Source organism: Phascolarctos cinereus, unplaced genomic scaffold (genome assembly GCF_003287225.1).
Source record: "Phascolarctos cinereus isolate Bilbo 61053 unplaced genomic scaffold, phaCin_HiC Scaffold_5;HRSCAF=322, whole genome shotgun sequence".
Taxonomy (NCBI): Eukaryota; Metazoa; Chordata; class Mammalia; order Diprotodontia; family Phascolarctidae; genus Phascolarctos; species Phascolarctos cinereus.
Genome location: NW_027555958.1, coordinates 16,591,856 through 16,618,888, shown reverse-complemented (window position 1 = coordinate 16,618,888; position 27,033 = coordinate 16,591,856). Strand labels below are relative to the sequence as shown.

The following is a 27,033-nucleotide window of genomic DNA, read 5'->3' as shown; positions in this document are numbered from 1 at the left end:
AAACTTATTACTGGAGAAACTGTGGGAGACGGCCACACTAATTTACTGCTTGAAGAAGCAATAGATGGCTTCAATCGTTTTGGGAAAAGCTGGAATTATGGCAGGAAAGTAACTGAACAGTTTACACCACTGTCTCAGAAATATCATCACTACAACCATACTGTAAGGAAATCGACAAGAAAAAGGAGTGGGAAAGAACAAGCATTCACTGAGCACTGACTATGTGCCAGGCACTGTGTTAAGTGTTCTACATACGTTATCTTATTCAAAGCTCAGAGCAACCCTGTGAGGATTTTTATTATTTTATTATAGATCCTGTGAGGGTGCTATTATTTTCTCCATTTTACAGCTGAGGAAACTGAGGCAAACAGAGGTTAAGTGACTTGCCCAGGGTGTCCACAGCTGGTAAGTGTCTGAGGCAGGATCTGAACTCAAGTTACCTCCTGACTCCAGCCATGCACTCTCTCCACTGCCCCAATAAGGAATTCTGAGAAGCTTGGGAAGACTGGAAGGAACTGACTTAAGCTAAATCAACAGAACCAAAAAGAATAAGAACCAGTCTGGGTACAACAATGTCACTAAAAGGAAACCAAGCCCCCCCCCCAGTTCCTGAAAACCAAATGGAGATCCAGAGATCTGACAAGCTCAAGAGGCCAGACAAGGACACACAGCCCCTTAGGAGGACCAGAAGAACATTACACACAATGAGGAGAGTATAAAGTCAACACTGAGAGACCCCAAAATTCTGGTCCGATATGGATTGATGGCTTAAAAAAAACTTTAAAAATAAAAAAAAATGACACCCAAGGTTTCCAACACGGGAGCCTGTGGATTAGCGGTGTCCTTAGAGGATGAGATAAGTTCGGTTTCAAGAAGAGGTCGCAGTGGAGACATCCCCCCAGTCAACTAAAGACAGGAGGCTGGGACTCAGAAGGCGGGGCAGACACTGACCTCGGATTCATCTGTATCAGGGTAAGAGCCGTAGTCATGGGAGGAAATGGGACTGCCAAGGAATAGCATTTAGACAAAGGAGAATGCCGAGGACAGCAGAAAGAGAAGGAACAGTTGTCAGGAGAACCGGGTGTCCAGAATCTCTGAGGCCAAAAGGCAAAGAACATCCAGAAAAAAAGGATGGACAACACAACCAATGGGAGCCAATGTTTCAGGAAGGTAAAAAAAGGACTGAAGACAGCCACCTGAGTAAGTGGGACCTGAGAGAAGAAAGGGGCAGGTGAGGGCATCAGACTGAGGTCAGAGGGAGTGCTGGGAAATGAAAGGACAAATGCAGACAATTTTTTCAAGAAGAGATTATTTACAGCATGACTAGATGGTACAGGGAGGTTTCCTTAAGATCGGGAAGGCCTGATTATATTGAGATCTACTCTAAAATTTTTTTTATCTAAAATTTTCAAATAAATATTTGTTGACCATAGCACTGTTCTTCTGTTACTTATCTCTTAAATTTCAGCATCTATGCAGATACACAGATATGTAAACAATATATAATATACTATATAATATCATTTATATGTATATGATATTCTGCGTATGTTTAATATTACATATGGTACGTATATACATTCATACACATACATGCATACACATACACACACACACACACGCGCACGCGCGCGCCCGCAGAGTCTCCTCATCTACATAAGTTTTGCATCCAGGGGCCCTATCTTGATGCTTCTTTGAATCCCCTCCTGGGCAGTCCAAAGTGGGCACTTAGGGAATATCACCTGAATGATAAAAAATGCAGAATTTTAGGTGCAGAATTCTACAGAAACTTAACCAAGACATACAGTGTCTCGGATAGCCAAGCCCTGCTTGTGATGCAGTATGGCTTGTACTATGGTCTGGAGAAACCAATCAAGGATTTCCAAAGCATTTATTCACTGCTGATGAGAGGAAGCCTGGAACCCTAGGTTCCTATCCAGGAAGGCCTGAACTGAAGGCTCACCTCCAACCCATCCTGGCTGGGAGACCCTAGGCAAGCTGCTTCACCCGGAGAGAACTCAACCACACTAGATGTTGCAGAGAAGGTTCAATCTATGTGAGCAGAGGTCATTTCCTCACCAGGGAGTTCACTCCCTATCCCCAGGATGAGCACACTGCTAAGTGTAGGAGCTATGACAAGAAAAACCTTGCATGGTAGAAAAGAGTTCCTCACTTTGTGTGTGTCACAGACCCCACAGACTCCTCAGAACATTTTTAAACACCTAAAATAAAATACACAGGACTAAAAAGAAACTGGTTACATTGAAAAAAAAGATGTCTTTTTTTTCTGTCCAAGTTCTCAGACTCTCAGACCTGAAATTTAGCAAGAGATCCCCTTCAGAATCCCAGGTTAAACTCCACCCCCCCTTAAGAGTTCATGACCCAGTTAGACACGGCTGAAAAAACAAACAAAACAATCTAAGAAGGAATAAGTGATGAAGTGATAATTACTAGCTCCTGAATGCTCAGAAGACCTGGGCCTTAAAGGAAGAGTGAAACGTGGCTAGGAAGAGACTAGGGGTCCCACTTGGTCGGCATAAAGGGTGGTAAGGGGGGGCAGGCGAGGCCAGCCCCAGCAGCACCCCAAGGGCCAATCTGCCTGCCCCCAGGGTGCCCACCCCCAATGCTCCCTCACCTCTCCGAACAGACAAAAAGTCCATACAGATCCTACCTTCCAGGAGCTGAATCTTTCCCAAGACATAAATATTTAAATACAAGAGCCCTTCCCAGAGCAGCTAGGTGTCGCAGTGGATAGAGCACCGGCCCTGTATTCAGGAGGACCTGAGTTCAAATCCTGCCTCAGACACATAACACTGGCTGTGTGACCCTGGGCAAATCACTTAACCCCACTGCCTGGCTAAAAAAAAAAAAGAGAGAGCCCTTCCCCCTCCCACTCTGGGGAATCAGGAAGACCGGGGACTTGGAATCATGTGCTCAGAGGGATCCCATCTAGGCCAATTCCCCTCATTTTACAATTGAGGAAACTGAGGCCCAGGGTGGACTTCTCCGGGGACTCACAGCTACTGGGTGTGGTGGAATTCGAATTCAGACCTCCCTGAGTTCAAATCCAGCACTCCATGAGTGCTGCCTCACCTCCTCCACTGTAAAGAGGGGGTTGATCCAGATGGCCTCAGCTCCCTTCCAGTTCTAATAACAAAATAATAATAATAATAATAATAAACAATAATCACAGTGGTTGCCATTCACATAGCTCTTGAAGGGCAGCAAAGCGCTTTACAAATACCATCTCATGGACCCTCACAAAGAGGAAACTGAGGCAGGCAGATTGAGTGACATCTGCTCAAGGTCACACGACTAGTAAATGCCTGAGTCGAATTTGAACTCAAGCCTTCCTGCCGAAGGGTGAACACAGCAACAGGAGCACCCCATGCCGAGCAGTCTTTTGCCCTTTGACCTCCCCCACCTAGCCCCCTCCCTGGGCCTCAGTTTCCCCATCTGTAAAAGGAGAAGGCGGGACTCGATGGGGGTCCCTCCGAGCTCGGGCTAGAGACAAAGGCAAGAACGCCTGCCCTCGGGGAGCTTACCTTCTATGGGGCAGGGGGAGGGGTCACAGGGCCAAGCGCAGGCCCGCTCCCAAAGACTCACAAATACCGGGACCTCCCGCCCCCAGCCCCGCCTCCCCAGGAGGGGGAGAGGGACGCCCGCCGCGCACGCGCATACGCCCACCCTCCCCCTCCGCCCGGACAATGGCTCCCGCGGGAGGGCGCGCGCGCACATGAGCAGAAGCACGCGCCGCGGCCCCCACGCACGCGCAGAAGCCAGAGCGAAAGCACGCGTCACTGTGCCCCCCTCCTGTCCCCCGCGCACGCACCCCCTCGCCCCCTCCCTATACCCTCCTCACGACCCCCGGGTCCCGGGCTCCGGGCTCCCGTGCGTTCTCCCCATCCAGGACACTTACGCTCCGACGAGTCCCGGGCGAGAACCCTACAGCCGGAGCCGGCAGACCCAGGGCCGGGAGGCAGCCTAGACCACACCCCGCCACGAGGCCCCCCCCCCCCCGGTTCGGCGCGGCGCCCGACGGGAAACGGACTGCGCCGCTCGGCCCGGCCCGGCCCGGCCCGGCCCAGCCCGCTTCGGACGTCACGCACGCGGAGGGGCGCGCGCTCGGCGGTGGCGGCGACGGAGGCGCTCGCGCCCCCCAGGGGGCGGGGCCGGGCCGGGAGGAGGCGCGAGGAGCTGGGGGATGGGCAGGGCTGGGATAGCGTGAGCGAGAGGTGCGCCCGTCAGGGGGAACTGCAGCGCGAGGCCGGGCTCCCTTTGGGGCCTAGGGCCTCTAGGCCTTAGTTTTACATTCGAGGAAACTGAAGCCCAAAATCCCCACCAGCGTGCATCGTTTAAGCGCCTGCTGCATGCGGGCCGAGCGCTCAGCCCCTTCCTTGGTGAAAGGAAGGCAAGGGGCCGTCCTCTAGGAGCTCACAGTACAATGAATGAAGCCTTTAGTAAGTACCTACTGTGTGCCAGGCACCGTGCTTTGCTCGAGGGATGAAGAGGAAGGCCAAAGACAGTCCTTTACATCAAGGAGCCCGCAGTCTAGTAGCTGACAGTAGGCCAGCAACTATGCACAAACCAGCTGTAGTCAGTGCAAAAGGGGGAGGGGGCATCAGCAAATGCAAGGTGGTGACCCCCTGGGATGGGAAAGGCCTTGAGCAGAAGGCGGGGCCTGCATCGGGACCCTCTACTGCATCCCCTCTGCAGCTTCCCTTCTGCCTCCTTGACCATGTCCCCGAAGAGGGGGGCGGGGGGGGCCACCTGAGGGGCCCCGAGTTCAGCCTCTGTTTCCTCCCTAGGGATTGGCCCCTTCCCACTCTGCATCTCTCGTCTAAGCCCCCTCTTCTCTTTCATCTGCCTGTTAGAATGGAAGCTCCTTGAAGGCAAGGGCTGTTTTCAGCTAAGTCTGGGGCTTAGCACATCCCTGGCTCCTGGCACAAGCCTTAACAGATGCTTATTAACAGGCTGACTTCCTCCAAAACTCTTATCTGAAGCCCCTCCTGATTTCCTAGCTATCACATACATCATATCAATGTACAATGATACAATAGGTCCTGTATCCATAGTGCCTGGAACACAATAGGTGCATAATAAATGCTGGTTGATTGACTTTGCAAGGTCACACAGTATCACAGCTTGAGGTCGGGGATTTCAAGGATCAGTGTAAAGAAGGACAGAGCACCGTAAGACACAACACAGCCTGAGACAAAGTCAGCAGGGAAAAGTAAAGCCGGCCAATAAGGGTGGTCAGGGAGAAGAGAAACAGGGCTGCTGGGGCTCCGGTAGAAGGAGGCACCAAACCCCTGTAAAGACTGATGGATTTTTTTAGGGTTCTTATCTGGGCCAAGCATTGGGAGGAGGATGGAGGAGCCTCGCCCAGTGGCCCGGAGAATATCGAAGTCCTTACATATCAGAACTGTCAGAGTCAGAGTTCAAACCCAGCTATAGAGTTAGAGCTGGTAGGGATCTTAGAGATGGCCTAGTCCAAACCTCCATTTTAGTTTTGTGGAAATAGGCTCAGAGAGGGCACAGGTCTTCCCCAGCAGGCACATGCCATCAACAGCACAGATGGGCTTTGAATCCAGGTCCCGTGGTTCCATAATCTGTCCACTGCCCTACTAAGGCTCACTCGGTGGATTAGCCAATGCCCCACTTTACACATGTCCAATTAGACCTCAGTTACTGGCATGCAGTCCGTGGAACCGTGGACCTGGACTCAGATCTTGCGTGGGCTACTTAACCAGCTTAGCTGTGTGTTCAGCGATGGGCCAATCCAGCTCTTCATCCAGCTTGGTATCAGGGGCTCCCTTGCACCTCCTTCCCTGGGCCTGTGGTTGTCCCAGAGCCCAGCCAGGAGGGCCAGAAGGCAGAAAGACTCACCATCACCATGGACTCTCCCTTCTTCCTTTCCCCCTTTGCCCACCGGCAAGCACCCATCCTGTCTGCTTGCCTGCTTCAGTGGTTCAAATGGCAGCTGGGAACCAACAGCTGTCTCCCTCCGAGGGACATGGAGACTTACCCTCTGCCCCTAGCCCAGTCCTCGAGGCCATACTTTCTGCCCCACAGACTCCCAGCACTTCCTTACTAGCTGCTCTACAGCTGAACTGTGCTTTATGTACTGGCTCTCTCCTCCCCACCCCCTCACCCCTATTGGTATGTGAGCCACCCAACAGCCAATGGAATTTTACTCGTGGGACTGGGCCAAATGCATCAGAGGAGTTGAGACCCAATGGCTCTCCCTCTCCTCCTACTTTCTAAAATGTCAAACCTGCCAAACTCCAGATCCACTTAGCTTTTTCCATCCTCTGGCTCCCAGAGCCCTCAGGCTTCCCAAAGCTACTCAGGTAAACACTAGCCTCCCCTCAAATTCCAAAAATACCTCATTCTCTCCCCCTCTTCCCATCAAGACTTTCATTCCTTCAGTGGTGAAGCTGATAGGAAAGAACTCTGTGTGTAACAATTCGTCCTGAAGTGTGAACAAGCCAATAGGAGCACCCCTTTCCAAGTGGTGTTTTGTCCTTTGACCCAAGTGAAAATATAATTTTTAAGATAGATAAAACATGTTTTTGCACAGGAAAACTTCTGAAATCCACTTGGCTAGTCTAGACTGGCCCATCCATATTCTAATGTGAGAACCTAGAAGGCCTCTGGTTAGAGAAGTTGGGGTGGGGGGACTGATCTGGGGGATGCTAAGTCTTGTAGGTTACTGGCTGCCTAGACAGAAAGCCTCACTTAGGATATCCATCCTGCTGAACGGTCCTTGATAACCAGGCTGCCACTTGAGTCACAGAATAACATGCCTACAAAAACACCCAGTTCTCTTACAGAGTAGCTTGGCTATGCTGTGGATGGAACCCAGTCAACTCAATAAGAGTGAGAAGAGTTCAGCATACTCTGGATGGGCCAAGCGCAGAGAACACCACCTCATGCAGTCATTGTGCCATTTCCTCCTCCTCCTGCTATGGTCTGAAGATCACAGCACTGAAGATCCTGCCTTATCTCTCCAGTCCCTAAGACCTAGCTGCACCCTTTGCTCTAAACCACTCTTCCTTTGCCCATCCCTCAGGCACCTTCTTAGCTTCTCCTTGTGAGTTGAAATTCATCAGTAAGAAAATCCTATTGCTTTTAACGTCAGTAGCTGGTCTGCCTCTTCTGTGAAAACCTCCTAAGTCTCCAAAGCAGCAGCAACAGACTAGGACCCCTACAAATCACATCTTCTTCCTTAAAGTCAGGGGAAGAAGGGGTCAGCAAGGGGTCAGATGTGGCTTCTTAGGAAAACGGGTTCAGAGACAGTGCTGGAATGAACCTCCAACTTCCTCAAGTCCAGAGCCTAGTGCCCCTCAGGAGCTTTGGGGCACACAGCTCGTAAGTAGCAGACGTGGCATCTGAAGTGAGATCCTCTGAATCCAGAGTCTTTCTACTGCACCATGTTGCCGCCGCCCCACCCCCCCATAGGAGTCTGCTAACCTCAAGTGTCATCAGAATGCTGCCAACCTCAAATGCAATGAAATGAAAATTCTGTGTATTTCAGTCTTGGAAAGTCTGTTGAGACAGTAGGGGGAAAAAAGGGTGATTATTGTAAAGACAGATGTAAATGGAAAGGTGTTGGTCCCCATGGAACTGGAAAAGAAGTGGAAAAGTCAGATTTTGACCCTGAACCTCTAGCAACAGGGGTAGGGAACTTACAGCCTTGAGGCCACATACGGCCTTCTAGGTCCTTGGTTGTGGCCTTTTGGCTGAGTCCAAGTTTCACAGAACAAATCATTTTATTATTAAGGAGATAACAAAGAGATTCAGCCAAAGGGCCAAACCTGAGAACCTAGAGGGTCCCATGTGGCCTGGAGCCCACAGGGCAAGTTCCCCAGCCCTGCTCTAGCATCTGCAGGGGCCCTGGATGGCTGATACAAAGATCCAGGTCACTTGACACTTCAGTTCTCTCAGCAGAAAAAGTGACTCACCAGTAAACTTGGTGAATTCAGCAAGCCTGAATTCCAACCAACCCCTGCTCTTCCTTTCCCTGTTTGCCAAGGAGCTCTCTGGTCTTAATTTGGTTAAATAGGCTTCCTCCCTCAGGAAGAAAATGACACATGGTGTGGCTCAGCGTGAACAGCTGGTTTACTTAGTAATGTTTGGGAGGATTTAGAGCTAGGAGTGACCCCATGTACCACAAAGGAGCAAATGGAGGCCCAGAGTAGAAATGGTCACGAGTTAAGTACCAGAGCGGGGATTCAACCCCAGGTCTCCTGACTCCGAATCCAATGCTATTTTATTCCACTAAAGCTGAATAAATGAAAAAACGTTTATTGTTATACAACACATCTTGGGTTAGCTAGGGAGGGAAGGAAGGAAGGAAAGAGAAAGAGAAAAAAGAAAGGGGAAAGAAAAAAGACGAAGGAAAAGAGGAAGGGAGGGAGGGAGGGAAGGAAGGAAGGAAGGAAAGAGAAAGAGAAAGAAGGGGAAAGAAAAAAGACGAGGAAGGAAAAGAGGAAGGGAGGGAGGGAAGGAAGGAAGGAAAGAGAAAGAAAGAGAAAGAAGAAAGGGGAAAGAAAAAAGACGAGGAAGGAAAAGAGGAAGGGAGGGAGGGAGGGAAGGAAGGAAAGAAAGAAAGAGAAAGAAGGGGAAAGAAAAAAGATGAGGAAGGAAAAGAGGAAGGGAGGGACAGAGGGGAAGAAGGAAGGAAGGAAGGAAAGAGAAAGAAAGAGAAAGAAGAAAGGGGAAAGAAAAAAGACGAGGAAGGAAAAGAGGAAGGGAGGGAAGGAGGGAAGGAAGAGAAGGAAGGAAAAGCCAAACCCTGCTCTCAATCAGGGGAGACACAGAAAATGGATGCTGAAGCCCACAGTTCCTGGGGGCACTAGGTCAGATGACAGCCCTACTAGGGGTCTGGAGGATGTAGGCACAGGCTGGATGGTGAGGTCCAGTAGACACGGAGGCAGTGGCAGGTTAGATGGAAAGGCCTGGTCTGCCATCTTACTATAGAAAACAGAACTGGAGGTTCAAGCTTTCCTTGTAGTTTGGTTCTGAGCCACTGGGAGCTGGGGAAGAAGGAAGGGCACAGAGTAAGCCTGGACAACCAATTATGTTATTTACCCCCATTTGCTCAGTAACAATGTCTGTGCATCGCACACATTAGGGTCTTCAATTTTTGCTGAATTTGAATTTGCCTATACTCAGATCATACCTTTCATGTCCACGTATAATAGGTGGACTCCCACACAGGCAACATTCTTTAAACTGGGGGGCTGCTTCTGCCTTGGGTTAGCTGACCCTTGGTTGACCCCTTGACCAACTCCCTTCGGCCCCAAATTCAACACAATTTGGCACTGCTGACTCACTGGCAAAGGCCACTGTCTCTTCTGGATTTGCTTTTATTTTGCAGAATGTCAAGCACATTAGTATTAGTTTTAGCAATATACATATTGATTCTTCTGAGTCAGGAAGAGGGTGGAGAACACAGAAATTACCCTAAAAACCAATCACTGCTCCACAAAATTGCTTTCCAAAATACTTGATGTTTGAGGGGGGACAAGCTCTTTTGATGCAGAATGAAGGCCAAGAATGGGGTGAATGAAGCCAGAGCCTTTACTTACTTCACAAGGTTTGGACGCTTCCTCTGCAGAGCAGGGCACAAGCCCACTGTGACTTGTTCTAATTTTTTCAATATCTTCTGATTTCAGGGTGATTTCACCTTGCTCATTTGATACTTTATTTGATTTTCTGCTTTTTTTTTGGGGGGGGGGTGAGGCAACTGGGATTAAGTGATTTGCCCAGGGTCACACAGCTAAGAAATATTATGTGTCTGAGGCTGGATACGAACTCGGGTTCTCCTGACTCCAGGGCCAGCGCTCTATCCACTGCACCACCTAGCTGCTCCAGCCCACTTCGTCTTAGCCAGCGGACTGAGCATGGTGCCGAGTGATTTGTAAGCTTGTAATAAAGGCTTGTTTCCTGCCTTTCTTAATAGATGGCACAGCTAGGTGGCACGGATTCGATTTGGAGCCAGAATGACCAGTTTCAAATCCTGCCCCAGGCACTAGTAAGTGCCTGTGTGACCCTGGGCAAATCAATTTCTTTCAACCTCCATTTCCTCATCTGTAAAATGGGAAGAGAATTTAGCACCTACCTCCCAGGAATGTTGTGAGAATCAAATGGAATAACATGGAAAACCCTAAAGACACTCTAGCTATTATAATTATTGTTATGGGCCTTTAAGTCAATTAGCCAAAGAGCCAGCCTCCCAGCCTTGAGCTAGTCCAAAATGGTTCCTCGTGGCCACTAAGCCAATGCTCCAACCTTTTCCAGCTTAGCATTCAGGCTCAGCTACTACAGCAGGGTCACCTCTATAAACCGAAGAGAAGTTCCCTTTTGTTTCCCATTACACACATCAGGGGCATTTAGGTACCAGAAAAAGGGATTGGAAGGGCATGATATACAACTCGTAATTTAATAATGTAACCCAGAACATGTAAAATACTGTAAGCTCCCAAGTTAAAAATACCAATTTTTCTTCCAGCAGAATATTTTCTAAGTGTAGGCAAATGATGCAATTCCCCCAAGCCATTCCCCTGTGCTTTCATATCTCATCTCTGCTCTGAACAGCTGTTTGTTCTAAATGTATGCTAAAGATGCAGTTAAATACTCAAATTTAAATACGTAGGTTAAGGAAAGGACAAAGGATTATTTCACAAATACCCCATCGCTCACAATGCACTTGGACACCACACCTTGTTTCAATGATCCACGTTGTGAACCGTCCTCCCTGACCACAACGGATCTGGTATTTAAGGCTTTTCTGCAAGATAGCACAGTGTAGGCTATTTTTTAAATTAATCTTACTTTTTCCAGGTTTATCACAGAATCCATATTGTAAGGAACCTCAGAGGCCAGCGACCTTGGCCATCAGTTTATTTGATAGCTATTTCTAGTGAAGAAAAACTTTCAGCAAACAAGTTAAAAGAAAAAATTTATTAGGTACATTACATTGTTTTGAACTTGAAGAAAACTTTGCAAGTACATTTAAATAGAACACAAGTACTGATGGGCTACAACAGAACCTTAAAGACACTGAAATACAAGGTCATGTTTCTCAACGTGGAGTCAACCTGGAGCTCTGAACTGACAACAATACAAAAGGCCATCACTGCTCCAGACTCCCGGCAAGGCTGCACTTGTGTCTAATTGGATAACCTGGTTTTACCAGTTAACCCCCTAAAAAAAGGATTAGCTCAACTGTTTTTAATTTTCTGTAAATAAATTGACAAAAAGTAACAGTTTTCAAGAAGAAGAAAAGAAAAACCCTAGTGGAAGGCGGTGCTAAAGTACTGCGGGATGGCAAAAAGAAAATCAGTGGATGTAATTTCTTGATATGCAAGTATAACCTCTATGTATTTCAAATGAAGTTTATCAGGTTAGGAGGTTATCTGAGTGTCATAATAAGCACCTTGGTCTGAAGACAGAAGAGAAACAACCACCCATGACATTCTGCCAAGCAATTGTTATAGCACTGTTTAATACACAATTGAAGGAATCCCTGGGACTAAGATATGACCAATTAAAACTATGGAAAACGGCAGGATACAAAGGGAAATCAATCATAAGCCTTAGGCCACAGCTGCAAAGAAATAAATTATCACCATTTAAAGTGTTCTTATTTTCTCCCATCTTGCCTAGCATTCACCACACAAAATTAAAAGGTGGGGAACCTCGTTTGCACTACAGGAAACAAATATGACATTTACCTAAAGCGATTATTCTGTAACTTGTGAGAATAGTATTTGGGGGAAAACAACCCTAGGAAACATTAGGCACATCCAGCAAATTCAGGCACAATTATCTCTGAAACATAAAAATTCAATTCAGACAGACATTTATTAAGCGCCTACTATGTGCAAGGCACCATGCTAGGTGTTGGGGACACACAGACATGAAAATGACAAAGTCCCTGCCCTCGTGAGGCTTACAGTTTCTTTGGAACAAGAATGCAAAATAAGTTACTACACACTTGTGACCGTCATCTTCATCATCTATCACTTTGATCATCCTGAGCACTAGAGTATCTCGGTAATCACACAAAATGAAAAACATTCATACCAAAAAAAAAAATCTCCACACTTCAAAATATTGTCTAAAGTATGATGAAAAAAAGATAAGCTATTCTCCTAGTTTTTTGGAATTATCGATGGATTCACACTCTCCTGGCTCATGTGGTCTCTGGCACCTAGCATTCCAAAGTGACATAGTTCAGTTAGTCCAAACTGCTGTCTTTGGGCCAAACTGCCCCTATGTTAATTACAGTACCTACAGAATTCACTTATTTAACTAAAAGACTAATGAGGTGAGTGAACACGAACTTGGTCTCCAATGACTTGGCTTAAAATACTTTTAAACTAACATGTCTCTAAAGGCTAACAGAGATTGAGCAATGTTAACTCTTGGTAAAGGCAGCAACTGGCTCCTTGCCTTTGCACAAAGAAAGGCTGGCCTAAGGTAGCCTTGAACAGACATCTAAGATTCTTGTTAGACTGAACAGACAGCAGATTATCTTCCCTTTCGAGAAAACTGAGGTCAAAGATGCCTCTTGCACAGAGGAGCCTCAAGATGCTTCCTTACACACACCCCACACCATTCAGCCTCTACTTTTCTCATGAGTTAGCACAAAACAAAAACATGGGACCAGTCCTTAGCCTGGGCCCTCACAGCAAATTTTTATTGTCTATTGTCATTTCCAGACAATATAAAAAACCTGGTATGTCGATGGCCAAAAGTAAAAGAACTTTTGTCATCATTTCCTGAGTTTCACTGGGAATTTGACAGTCGAACTAGATGGGGGAACTAAACGGTGATTGCTAGTAAAATAGAATGCACCAGTCAAGATAGCATTTTTTTTCTTTTAAGAGGAAAGAATGAATGTCAAGCCACTATCAGGGTGAAGCTGCTTTTCCCAATCTGCCTCAAAGCCTAGAATTACAACTTTCTGAGAGTAACTAACTAGTAACAGAAAGCCAAATTTGAAAAGGGGACAAATTAATTTCCTCCCCAAGTATTTTTCTTTCTTGAAAACAAAGTAAAAAAAACCCCTCCAAATTCTTGTGACATATCTGGATTTTTAAACTTTTTCAGGCTTCTGGAGATCCAAAAGGCTGCCACTCTATGCCCATTCAAAGCGGGACAGGGAATTCCTGAAAATGGAGAAGGAGCCCTCAGTAGTGCCAGGCAGTCAGACACCTTTAACAAGAGCTAATGGTTCTCTTTAGTGGGACGAAGCCCAGAAGTGTCTCTGCTGCTATAACACCGAGAGAAGAGAGCCCAGCATTTAAAGGATCTTTTCTTTACTGATACAGTAAACAAATTCACTGGATCCCTTCCTCCTCTAGGGTAGCACAACTGAATAAGCAGAACACACTCACTCTAACCATTCCTCCTCTTGACTGGTTTGACCTTGCAGATGTAAACCTCGAAGCAGCTCTTTGTTATAAAGATGGTCATCACCTTCTTTTACATGTATGTATTTCACACGGCAGGTAATTTCAAACTTGAGCTTGGCAAGTAAAAAAAATGCTCTAAGAGGTAAATGCATTCTCTTCCATTTTATTTAATTGGGGTCCACATAAAATTCTCCTGCCTGTAACCATGACAGATGGCTAAGAATGATTCTTTGTGTGTGTGTGTGTGTGTGTGTGTGTGTGTGTGTGCCCACATGAGCAACAGACATGAAACCCTTTAACAGCACAATGACAGCATGAATGCAATTTCTGCTATTAACCCAAGTGACACTTTGAATGTCTATACCAAATAGGGGGCAATTCTCCATAGCTGATTGGTTTCACTGAGGATGACCCATAATTCTAGGACATTTCAAATAATGAGATGGGTCTCTTTAGCTCAAAAATAACTTCATCTAAATTCACTGGGATAAAAAAAAATACCAATTCTTGGTGGGCTTTTAGTCGCTAGTTTGAAGTTTCAGGCATTGATCAAGGAGAAAGAAGTCACACACTGGGAGGAGCTTGAACCTCTACCTTCAGGATGTACATCTTGTTCCTTAGAACGTCTCGAGTCGGCGCACAGGAAAGTTTAAAAATGAAGGCATGATAACAAAACCCAAGTAAACAGGTCATACACAAAAGACAAAGAGGCTAGAGCACATAAGTCATTTATCTGGAGAAAAACATTTCTGTATGAAGTGCCTTTATTTACAGATGGGCACCAATTTACAAATACACATCACAATGCAAATGAATCCCTGTATTGCTACCTTTGATAATATGTACAAAAGAAATTATACAGCAGTTTAGTACAAGCAGAAATTCTTTGCTATAATGAGGGTACATTTATCCCCTAATTTCGGCTTAAATGTTTCCTGTTTCAACTCTGGCTAAGAGACTGTTGCACACTTAATTTTTCTAATGTTTCTGGGTGCCTTTTTCAAAGCCTCTTGTGGTCTTGAGAAGCATCCTAGAGATTTCCAGGGAAGGGTCTTTTTGTTTGGGTGGTCTTTGCTCTAATACATTTGCAGGGTTTCCTTTGTATACAAGAAGATGCACAGGATTTAGTTTCTAGCTAAGTATGAAAGACTAGGTTGTGGAAAACAAATGTTTGCACCCTCCTAAAATAAGTGAAACAGTCCTGTATTCTATGCTTTCTGATAACAGCTCTATGGGTAGCATGGATGGAACATAGCTCCATAGCATTTCAAGTTTGTGGAGCTATGTTACATTGACATAGAAATAAAAAAGAATCACTTGTAACGAGATCCTTAGATGTGCCCCAGAAATGCAATAACCGCCTCTCCTTCAATGAAAGCTAGTGGGAAGATTAATGAAGAAGTGCTGGAGAAGGGACCTGGTTTTGGGGGAAGATGACATTTCTGACCAGTGGTGGGTAGAAAGGATACATAAAGATGACACTGACCTTTAAATCAAGGTGAAAGGTCCTCATTTTTTTTTTTTGTAAGTTCATTATGAAAACATGACCCACTGTCATGGGTGGTCCCTGAATGTGAATTCTAAAGAGGCTTTCCCCTTGACGGGAGTGGCAATACTTTGAAGCTAGCGAAGATTCCACTGAGATCCCTGGACAACCCTATCCAGAAGCTGGATCCTCACCAAATGAAGGCACCCATTTGTGAGATGAAGGCAGTTCTTGACCACGTGGGCCCCATTCAGGGAAATGAGCAGCTCCTTTGGCTTCCAGGGTCTCTCCCAGGGCTAGAAACAGTTAGTCCAACCCAAGAGCCACTTACTAGGCCTCTCCTCGATGTGAGGCTATTTTCCTTCCAAGGGTTTCATACTCTCCAAATGAATTGGCCTGTGTTTTCTGACCTTCAGGGATTACTTCTATGAGTCTCCCCAAATTACTGTTTTCAAAAGAGAGCAATATTTGATCACGATCGCCATGGTGACACATCTCAGGCATTTATCAAACTGAACCAATCACCAAATTTTCATCCATAAGAGAAAAATCCCACTAATAAAACTTCTCGTTTTAAAACCTACTTTCTTGTGACATGTTTTTTTTTTTTGAAAGAAAGGTTTAAGCATCGAGTGAGCCAATGTAGCCAAGCTAAACAAGGAAGCCCTAGCTAGCTTCCTTTAGAATGAATGTCACAATTAGGCACATACAATCTAAGGGGAACAGACTTACAACGAAGAGACTATTCACAAACGGTGCACAGGTGTGTAGGAAGGTGGGCGACATGCCACAGTCTACACAGTCCTACCCACACCTGTAAAGGTCACCTCCCCCGACGGCCTCCCTTGGGACAAGAGCCGGAGCAACATCACATCATTATTACCACCAGTCAGAAAGGGTGCTAACAGCTAGTAAGGCTTTGGACATTTTACTATTTACAGTTTGGAGACGGGCACTGGCCCACGTCAGGGAGGCACGGGAACTCTCATTTGCATATAACACGTAAAAACCAAAAACCAGAAACCTCGAGTGTCTGTTTGGAGCCCTTGGAAACATTTCCATTTGTGGTGGAAGCAGCTGTGGCGGCGGCTTCTCCGTGGCTTCCTAGCCTTATAGTTTAAAGCACTTTTCATTGTATCTGTGAATAGTCACGCAGCCATGATAGGACACCGGCCGCGGCATGGCGGCCACCCCAGTGATAATACTAGTGGCAGGATCATAACATAGAATTGTGTCTGTCGCTTCTCCATTTTCTCGTCTTCCACCCAGGATATAGATTTTGCCATTACACACAGACATACCGCAGTTTTCCTGTTTAATCAAGTATGTGAAGAAAAAAAATGAATTATTCGAGTAGTTGTAGCTAGAAGCAGATGCCATAAATAATAACAATAATGAGTACTTATATAGTAATTTAAGGTTTGCAAAGCACTCTACAATTACCCACTCATTCTCCTGAGAAGTAGGTGCTGTTATTATCCCCATTTTACAAATGAGAAAACTGAAGGAAAAAGAAGTTAAGTGAGTGCCTAGGCTCACACAGCTGGTAAGCAAATGAGGCTGGATTTGAACTCAGGTCTTTCTGACACTGGAACCATCTCTTTGTGCACTCTGGCCCTTCTTAGCCGTCATTGTGCTACGTGGTTACCAAATACCTGATAAAAACTGTATGATCTATGGCAATTCTCTAATAGATGTTTTATAATATGCAATTCATACACACACACACACACACACACACACACACACACACACACACACACACACACACACACACACATATATATGTATAATTGATAGTATATAACATACAATTTGTTTCTGTTCCAAACAAAGTTTAGAAGTTAATTGTCTACATTTAGTCTCAAAGATTAAGCTGAAATTCAATAAATACAGCTACTGGATGTATAAAAAGGAAGTGGCACTATTTTATAGCATCTACTGGAGAGACATACTCATTAGGAAATCAGATTTCTATTCCTGAGAAAAGACTATTAAAATCACTATATGACACTGGACAAATTACTTTATCTGCACAAATTTAAGACTATCACTTTCTTCCTCAAAAGAGGTTAACTATCTACTTAAAATATTAAAAAGTAAAATGACTTTCAAATGAATTTGGATCATTACAGCCTTGTCTATATGACCAATTTCATTACATGATGAAATTGCTAAATTTACATATAGTAAACACCAAATGCCAGCTATAATGATGGAAAGGAGTTCACTGGAACATGCTTTTCCTTCTTTTGACTTCCAGTCTGTAAGAACTGGAGATGAGGACGAGCAGATAAGTGTACCGCAAATAGATAAGCAAAAAGGAAATGCTCCCCGAGAGAAGGAAAAGAGGGTCATGAAGAGAAGCCCTTCACTCTTATTGTCTTTGTTCCTTTAAGCTTTTGGCAAGCTGTATTAAAGCTGTATTACCATGGTGCCTTTAGGAAGTTTAGGGTGGGTGGGCGGGGGTGTGTGTGTGTGTGTGGTGTGTGGAGGGTTGCACTTATTATGCACTGGGCACTGTGCTAAGTGCTTTAAAAATATTACTGCATTAGATTCTCAACAATTCTGGGAAACACATGCTATTACAACCCTCTTCTACAGTTATGGAAACCAAGGCAGACAGTGGTTAAGTGATTTACCCCTGAGGCCCTGTATTCTATACTCTGTGCCACTTAGTGACCTCTGTATACAAGTAAATCATGTGTATATGTGTACACACATACATGTACATAGAGACACACAGACACATGTATTTGGTGGGAACAGCTATGACATTTAACACAGCTAAAGCGAGGCCAGAGGCCCTGGAAGGGGACACGCTGTTTTGTGATCCCAAGCCTACAGGTTCACTGTTCATCATTACAGAGATGGCCCGAGAATGGCCAGGAGGCCAGCGGGGGATGAATTCCCCCGAGATGCCCTGCTCTGTCACTCTGTGGGTGGGCTGGGACATCCAAGAGGCTTCAGAAGAATCTTTTCAGCTGGATTTCATATTCTTCACAATGAGATTTTACCTGAATGACCATCTTTCTTGGTTTCAGTTGCCTAATTAAGAATCTGGGGGCTCATAAGTGTTTCCCGCAGGCCTAAGATTCTGCGGATCACTGACATGAAGACTCAGTGGTGTGGGCCCCTCCAAAGAAAAGAACTAGAATCCAATCGAGCTGTTTAAAGTGCCTCATTCTTCCCTAATCTACCCAAATTATGTCACTGTTTATAGCTCTGTAACATGTAAAGGTAATGAGGAATTATACTTTATCAAGTAAAGGCATTTAGTAAATATATTTTATCCCATAAGACTAATTAAAGTCACAGCCTACTATCTACCTCAACATTTTATAGAAAGTTTTTCAGGGTACAAAGTACATACCTTAAATCACTGGTACCCTAAAAGACACATTTTAAAGAATCTGTGAAATAAGATGGCACCACCCCTCTCTCTCCCACTGTTCGAAATAATTCATCATTCCTTTAAAGTGCCTACATTAGCTTTTCGACCAATGAAATTTACCCACAATGGCCCCTTACTGTTATCACCGTGTTGCTGTGAACATCTGACTAGAACACAAATTAAAAGTTGTTTTCAATCTTAAGACAAATCATTGTTACTGGACATTTGCCACATTGGGGGGGTGGGGGTGGTGCAGGACTGAGCAGGCCCTATGTGGAAGAGAGGAAGGGGCATGGTGGTTGGGTGAAGCCAAGAAAATCTGGGTTAGAGGAAGGACTGGTGGAAGAGGGGTACCAAGTTTGGGGCTGAGCAAGGAGAGCCTATGAGGAATGCACGGAGGAGGGAGCAGAGCTCGGTAGGCTCAGACTGATCACATTATAGTGAAGGTTTCAGGAAGTGAGAGTGGGGGTGGGGAGCAGGGTTGGTCCTCTCCACATGACTTCTGACCCAGCCACTGGGCCAAGACTATCCAGGGTGTGCTTGTGCTCAATGAGCCTCCAGATCACGTTCAGGTCATTAGAACCCAAGGTGTTGAGGAATACCAACTTCCACAACAACAAAATGACTGAAACGGAAAGCTGTGATTCACTGAGGCCACACTGGCGCCCAAGAAGAGCCCCAAGAAGGCAGCCCTGCCTGTTACCAGCAGAGGACGACGCCGGCTGAGGAGCATGGGGCGCATCATCAGAGACCATGTTCTCAGAGACCCCAGTTATTTTTGCTGAACTCTCTGGGCTGTCAGGGATGGCTCAGGGTTGGGGAGGGGGGGGCGGTGTGGAGAAGGAGAAGAATGTAAAAACAAAGATAGCAATAAAAGTGTATTGCAAAAATAAAAACCAGTTCTTTAGCAAAAAAACTTAGTCTTAAAAATGCAGGCACCATATCCAACTTACATAGGGGCAGTCTATATGTAAGTCTGGTGCCCAGCACCTGGAGTTTTCCCCCCAAAGCAATAAGGGTGGGGGGGGAGGGAGGGGAAGGAAGGAAGGAGGAGAGGGAAGGAAGGAAGGGAGGAAAGGAAGGAAGGAGGGGAGGGAGGGAGATAGAAAAGAAGGAAGGAGAGGAAGGAAGGAACGAGAGAGAGGGAGGGAGGAAGAAAGGAGAGGGAGGAAAATGGCTTCTTTGAAGGGGTGAGTCCTTGACCTCCAGAATATGTGTGTTTTTATCTAAGAAAGGGCAGGACTTTTTTAATAAAACCCTAGAGAAATAGTATAACCATACTGACATTCACAGTGTTTTAAGGTTTACAGAGCAATTTACCTGCCTTCTTATTTGAGCTCCCCAACCACACTGAGGCAGCCACAGTGGAACTTCTTTTTCCTCACTCAGGGTGGGGGGAGGTAATAAAGTATTATTTCTCTCATTTTAGAGAAAAGGGAACTGAGGTTTAGAGAGGTGCCCTTACAATATTACTCGCGTCCAAAGACATGTAGATAATAACGGCTGAAGGGAACAGACAAACCCACCCAGTTCTGTCCTGATTGTAAGCCCGGTGCTGGAATAGCAAGTTACAAGCCGATACCCATGCTTTGGCTGATTTCAAGTACTATATTTTATCCAGATGGTAAGAAGTACAAACAGAGTTTGGTTAAGTTCTCACGCATGGAAAGAATCTAGTGGACAAGACGGGAGACGTAGACTAAATACTAAAAAGGATTAGGGACGTGGTTAAGAATGCTATTTAACAGAAGTCAAACGGAGGGGTCTCTAGAAAAGGGCTTTTAGGCTCTATCACTGGCCCCTGACTACTGAATATTTATTTCTACCAATGACTTGCACAAAACCATAGACAGAAGGGACAGCTAATGCACTGGACAACAGAACTGGGAAATGAAGACATCACAGGCTAGAATGTGAGGCTGAGCTGAAATTTAATAGGAAAAAAATGACTTGCACTTGAGCCCTCCAAACAAGCACTAGTACAGGGTCAGGGAGAGATGGCTGAAAGTTATTTCATGTAAAACAGGTATGAGGAACGGATGGTGGTGAGCAAGTTCCATGAGTCAGTGCAGTGATGGGACAACCCACTGAGCAACCTGACCTAGGGGGCAGCAGCCACAGGCCTGAGAGCCATTTCATACTTTCTCCTTTTCATGGGCTGCAATTAAATGAAAATAGTCCCCTTTGGCAGCAACTACAGAGATGCCTGTGGTCCTCCCAGGGAACGCACATGAGATGCAATGGAAAGGTTCTGGAAGCTGGTCCACCTTGACATTACTCACTTCTGGTGACCCGTGGAAAAGAAAAAGGTGACAGCACCAGGAGGGAATGAGAAAGCCTTATGGAGCGGGCAAAGACCTCAGGGGCAGGAGGGGGGCGTCTCTGCTGACTGATGGGGGGTATTCCATAGGAGAACAGCAAATCTGGGAAGCAAACAGCTGGCCAAGATGTTTTGTGAGAATACGGTTTGGATTCATCCTCTATTCAGTTATCAAAGTGATCTCCCTAAAACATAAGGCCCACCATGTCACATCCTACTCAGTAAACCCTCGTGACTCCCTATGACCTCCGGGAACAAATACAAAAATCCTCTGCTTGGCAGAAAGCCCTTCATCATCCGGCCCCCTCCTACCTCTCCAGGCTCCTTATGCCCTACTCCCCAATATGTCCCCTTGGGCCCAGTGACGCCGGCCTCCTGGCTGTTCCACCAACGAGGCCTGAGCTCCACCTCTTCGCTCTGGCATTCTTCCCGGGATGCTCTTCCTCCTGACCTCTCGGCTTCCTTCAAGTCCCAACTAAAATCTCACCTTCCCAACCTCTCTCAAGGCCAGCGCATTCCCTCTGTAATGGTTTACCAGTTTATCCTACAGAGAGCTTATTGGTATGTATGCTTGCTCACTGTCTCCCTCGTTAGATTGTGAGCTCCCTGAGGGCAAGGTCTGTCTTTTGCTTCTTTTTGTATCCCAAGTGTTTAGCACAGTGCCTGGCACACATTAGGTGCTTGATGAATTCTTACTGACTTCCAGAAAAGATGGGCTCTTGCCAAGAGACAACACATACGTGACAAAACTCAGTAAGAACTGATTTTGCCAAGTCTTACACATCTCACCAAGAGGGCTTTAAGGTAAAAAAGAGGAGGTGAGGCTTGTCCCTTGCCTGCCCCACACAGATCTGCCAAAGTCAAGCACAGCAGGAGAGAGAAGGCTCCGTATATCCCAGGAGACAACATTCAAGGAGAGAGCCAGGCAAAACCCCACAGCCTCAGATTCTATACACGAACAGACAAGAAGCACAGTGTAAAAAGGTAAATTAGAAATCCTAATACGAGGAGGACACTGTGACCTTGTTCATACCCGGAGAAGGGCTTTGGGATAGGATAATTGTTATGTTAGACATGATTGTAAACAAAAAGGAGAAACTTGTTCCTGAAGAAGAAATGGGACCCACAGAGGGAAGCGATCATTTTGTGATGAGACAGGAGGAAGAATCTAGAGAAAGCCTGATATTAAGCCTAGACACTGCAAGAAGAAATTTCAAAGAATTAAGAGAAAGCCCAAGTAGGAACCAAATAGACTCTTTTTTTCAGGGAAAGTGCTGCCAAAAATGGATGCTCTGAAAACAAAAAAGGGAAATTATTCTGATGAGTTGGAAAAGGGCCTAACACAATTGTACAGAAAGCTTATCAAGCAATACAAATTTGGAAAGAACCCATACAGAAGTTGGAAGCGAGGGCAAGTGTTTAGGGATAAATCTAGGCCTTCAAGAAGGGTACCTGGAAGAGTCATGTTTAAAATAAGCTAAAGCAGAAGCTGAATGCTAAGGATGTCACAGAAGGGAGCTCCTTAGTTATGTGAGGAGAAGAAAAGCATGAAAGAACGGATTGGCTATGACTTGGTGGGGGGTGGCCACAAGGCCTAAGCAGCAGAAGAGTCTCAGGGGCAGGTATCCACTGGGCAGCTGGTCATCTTCATCGCTCCTCCTTGCTGCAGCACCACACACAGTATCCTTCCTTATGAGACTCTCAGCTGCTGCACCTCCAGAGCTTACAGCTCTCCTCTTCAAGAAGAGCAAGCCTCATCTCTTCTTCTTAGCTCCAAATGTTCATAGGTCCTTCCAGGTGAATAGGAGACAGAGCATCAGGTCTGGGGTCAAGAAGGCGTGAATTCAAATCTGGCCTCAGATGCTTACTAGCTGTGTGACCCTGGGCAAATCATTTTGTCTCAGTCTGCCTCAGTTTCCTCAACTGTAAAATGAGAAAAATAACACCACTTCTCTCCCAGGATGGTTGCAAGGATCAAATGAGATAATCTACATAAAGCACTTAGCACAGTGTGTAGCCCATAACAGGGGCTACATTAATGTTTATTCCCTCTTCCCTTTCCCCTCTTCTGTGTGACACTGAATGAGTGAATGAATGAATGAAAAAGGACTTTTCTTACTCCTAGGGCTCTGGGGCAAGCAGTAGTGGCAAGGAAGGTGCGCCCTTCTCTGAAGGAGTGCCCCCCCCCATGATGGTTGGTGGGGCCTGGGCCCATTCTTTCACTCTCCAACCTCCTGACACAGGTCAAGATTACCTTCTGCCATCTGACACCCTTTTTCTTCCGGTCTTCCTCTCTCCTGTTTTTGCTATAGAAATCCTCCTCCATCCCCTCCCTTTCCATCGTCGAGCTTCCCCTCTGAGCACAGGGCGCAGTCACGTCCTCACTCCTCTCCCTGCTGTCCTCCTGACTCTCCAGAGTCTCCCTCCCAGGCCACAAAATCCTCCTCCCTGGAAGCTCAGGCCCCCTGGACTTCCTCCCTGGCAGCGGCCATCTCCTTCTATGGCCTCTCTGATTGGCTGGTTCCTCCCAGAACCTCTGATTTAAGAGGGACACCACGAGTAGCCATGCCTGGATTCCCCTCCAGGCTGCACTCCTAATTCTGGATTTTCTCTACCACGCCCCCTGTGCCTTCATTCCAGCCTGCGCTCCGCCCTCCATCCCCCATCCCCAGACCTCTTTTATGCGGTGTCTTTTCCCCTTAGAATAGAAGCTCCTTGTGGGAAGGAACTGTCTTTCTTTCTGCTTTGTATCCCCAGAGCTTAGCACAGAACCTGACACACAGTAACCTAATCAGTCAGTAAACATTTATTAAGCACCTACTATGTGCTATGCACTGTGCTAAGTCCTGTGGATACAAAAGGAGACAAAAAGGAAGTCCTCACCCTCCAGAAGTTTACAATCTAACAGGCTGGAGACAACAAGCAAACAACTACATACCAACAGGATAAACAGGAAATAATCAAGAGAGGGAAAGCACTGGAATTAAGAGGCCTTGGGGAAGTACATGGGATTTTAGTGGGGCCTCAAAGAAGCCAGAAAGATGGCACTGAGGAGGAAGAGCATCCCAAGCAGGGAAGTTAGGCAGAACGGCCAGAGGGGAGAGATGGAGGGTCCGGTTCATGGAACAGCCAGGAGGCTGGTGTCACCGGATCAGAGAAGACGTGCTGGGGAGGAGGGTATAAAAAGACTGGAAAGGCAGAAGGGGGCTAGGTTATGAAGGGCTTTGCATGCCAAACGGAGCATCTTGCATTTGATTCTGGAGGCAACAGAGAGCCACTGGAGTTTGCTGAGGAGGGGGTGCCGTGGTTGGACTTGTCTTTAGGAAAATCCCTTTAGGGGCTGAATGGAGGATGGACTGGAGTGGGGAGGGACTCAAGGCAGGCAGTGCCACCAGCAGCTACTGCAACAGTTCAGGGGATGGGGGTCTGTATTCAGGGTAGGGCACTGTGAGAGAAGAGAAGGGGGCATATCAGAGACACGCTGAAGAGATGCAACTGAACGGCCTTCGATTTACTTGCCCCTGGGACATGAGGGAGAGTGAAGGCTCCAGGGCGACTCCTAGGCTGGGAGCCTGAAGGACTGGGAGGACAGTATCCCTCTACATGAACAGTGAATAGGAGGCGGAGGGTTTGGGGGGAAAGATCATGAGCTCTGTTTTGGACTTGATGAGTTTAAGACAGCTACTGGACAGCCTGCTTGAGATGCCTGAAAGGCAGCCGGAGATGTGAGAGTGGAGACCAACCGAGAGACTGGGGAGAGAATACCAGCAGAGATGGTGATTAAATCCATGGAAACTGATGAGAGGGAAAAGAGAAAAGGGCCCAGGAAAGGTCTGATGGACACCAGTGCTTAGAGAGCATGATCTAAGGCAGGCTCCAGCAAAGGAAACAGAGAAGGAGTCATCAGAGAGGCAGGAGAACCAGGAGAGCCTGGTGCTACAGGCCTAAAGAGTGCTTTTGTTGTTCACTCACGTCTGACTCTGTGACCTCCACAGACCACAGCATGTCTGAAGCACTTGGTTTTCATGTGTCTTTTTTTTTTTTTAAAGCATCTAAATACTGTCCATGGGCTTTCTTGACAAAGATACTGGAATGGTTTGCCATTTCTTTCTCCAGTTTTATGTAGGTTAAGTGACTTGCCCAAGGTCGCACAGCCAGTAAATGTCTGAGGTCACATTTCAACTCAGGTCCTCCTGACTATAGGACCAGGGGTCTGTGCAACTGCGCCACCTAGTAGCCCCAAAGAGAAGCTTACTAAATGCTTTAATAAAAACTCTAACTCATGATGGAAAATGCTATGCTATCCACATCCAGAGAAAGAACCATGGAGTCTAAATGCAGAGTAAAACATATTATTTTCACTTTCTTTTGGGTGGCTTTTCCTTTTTGTTCTGTTTCTTCTTTCATAATATGACTAATGTGGAAATACGTTTAATATGACTGTACATATACAACCTACATCAGATTGCTTACCGTCTTGGGGAGTAAGGATGAGCGGGAGGACGAAAAAATCTGAAACTCAAAAGCTTATAAAAAATGAATGCTGAAAACGATCTTTACATGTTACAGGAAAAAAATAAAACACTATCAAAAATAAACAAACAATAAGCTTTTAAAAAATGCTTGCTGACTGCCTGATTTGGCCGTGGCAGAAACAGACACTACACATTCCGTGCTGGGCACCACACAGTGCCCCCTGCGCTCCACTCTGGAAGTGAGGCCCGGAAGTGTTTGTTGTTCTTGGCTGTAGCTTGCACAGAGAAAGCGCTGCTGCACAATCAAAGCAGGCTGGCGCTTCTACCAAGCCCTGGAGTTTTGTAAAAGCATCTGCTTCATCCTCGCGGCAGCTCGGGACATCAAACCAAACAGCCAATGAGCAACCCAAGTCAGGGCCCAAACTCTGGCTTCCTGGTTCCAAAACTGGGCCTTGCTTCATGATACCACAACATTTTTCAAGCCCTAGAATATGGCAGAGCCTAGAGAATAAGAACCCATAATAATCAACAACCACACGAGAAAAATCGGAATGAAAAATGTCTATTGTCCAGGCTTTGGTAATTAACACAGACGCCCAGAGAAACTGCAGAATTCCTAAATACACATATCCTGGATAGACACTGTATGAATGATGACCCAGACCTAGAGATAAATAGGAGAAATAAGTTAAATTGCTTTTAAGAAACTGAGTAGAGATTTTTAATTACCCTAGCTTCTCCATGAAACATATGCCCATTTTTAATATTCCCTTCCCATGATACTATATGGCTCTGAGTCATAGACTACTAGAGTCCCTGAAAAATTAAAGTTGCAAGTCCTTCAAAGGGCAATTAGGAGCAAAAGGAGGGGGCACAGCACATCACCAGTTAAAAACTGGGCAAGAGAGAGGATAGAAAGGACACCATGAAAGAAATGGTTAACCAGAAAGGAAATGTGCTGGTCTGCGAGAGGAGAGGATGAAAGTATCCACGTAATAGTCTTAACTCTGGTGTATACATTTCAAAGTTCCTAAGAAGCTTGAAAGCGGGATCAGAAACGCTTCAAAGTCCATCATTTCATTAAAGCTCCATTTTGCCCATGTCAGGTTATTCTGAGTCTTGCAGGGCATGTAGGTTACCTTTGGCTACAAGACTTTACCTTTTGGGCAACTGTATTCTAAGACTCTCTTTCCTAGGCAGTGGCTGCTGCCAAGACTTGGGTGATTCTGACTATGGATCTGATGCACTGGTTCCTTCTGATGGTTTACAGTACCTTTCTTTGATATGAAAGCTCTGGATTTTGGCTATGACACTCACGAGAGTTTTCAATACGAATTTCTTTCAGGAGACAACTGGAGGATTCTGTTTTCACTTTGCCCTCTGGTTCTAACAGATTCGAGAAGTTTTCATTTATGATTTCTTAAGATATGGTATACAGGTTTTCTGGATTTGGGGGAGGCACAGAGTTGGAGGAAAGTCTAATGATTTTTAAATGAGTTGTCCTCAACTTATTTCCTAGGTTAGCTGTTTTTGATAATGGTATAATAGTTAATATTTTTGTAGTGGTTACTATGTGCCTGACACTATGATAAGTGCTTTACAATTATTATCCCATTTGATCCTCAAAACAACCTTTGGAAGTAGGTGCTGTCATGATCCACATTTGACAGATGAGAAAACTGAGGTAGACAGCAATTAAGTGACTTGCCCAGGGTCACATAGCTAGGAAGCGTCTGAGGTTGGATTTGAACTCATCTGGCTCCAAGCCTAGAGTCCTATCCACTGCACCCTTTAGCTGCTAGTAGATATATTAGGAAATATTTTGAACACAATTCAAATTTTGAATTTGTTTCTGCACAATTCTCTTTCTTAAGAAATACCAAGATAACTCATAAAACTGCCCTGCTTCATGACAACTCACAAGCTGT

The 27,033-nt window shown here is 45.8% G+C and overlaps 2 protein-coding genes across 12 annotated transcripts in view; both read right to left on the bottom strand.

Annotated features, from left to right (window-relative positions):
* Positions 1 to 6,047, bottom strand: part of YEATS2 (YEATS domain containing 2) — a 111,496-nt gene extending 105,449 nt beyond the window's left edge. For 4 of the 6 annotated variants that reach the window (XM_021005881.2, XM_021005887.2, XM_021005886.2 and 1 more), the window contains exon 1: positions 3,920 to 4,030. The gene's annotated coding sequence lies outside the window, so the exon portion shown is untranslated. Of the gene's footprint in view, positions 1 to 3,545; positions 3,641 to 3,919; positions 4,031 to 6,028 lie in introns of those variants that run through there. The other 2 variants (XM_021005883.2, XM_021005882.2) reach the window with 2 other exon arrangements.
* A 2,243-nt stretch (positions 6,048 to 8,290) lies between these two features.
* Positions 8,291 to 27,033, bottom strand: part of KLHL24 (kelch like family member 24) — a 56,412-nt gene continuing 37,669 nt past the window's right edge. For 3 of the 6 annotated variants that reach the window (XM_021005838.2, XM_021005840.2, XM_021005839.2), the window contains exon 8: positions 10,957 to 16,227. In XM_021005838.2, coding sequence (XP_020861497.1) covers positions 16,027 to 16,227 — 201 coding nt within the window. In that variant the 3' untranslated portion in view covers positions 10,957 to 16,026. Of the gene's footprint in view, positions 9,042 to 10,956; positions 16,228 to 20,224; positions 22,421 to 25,650; positions 25,770 to 27,033 lie in introns of those variants that run through there. The other 3 variants (XM_021005842.2, XM_021005843.2, XM_021005841.2) reach the window with 3 other exon arrangements.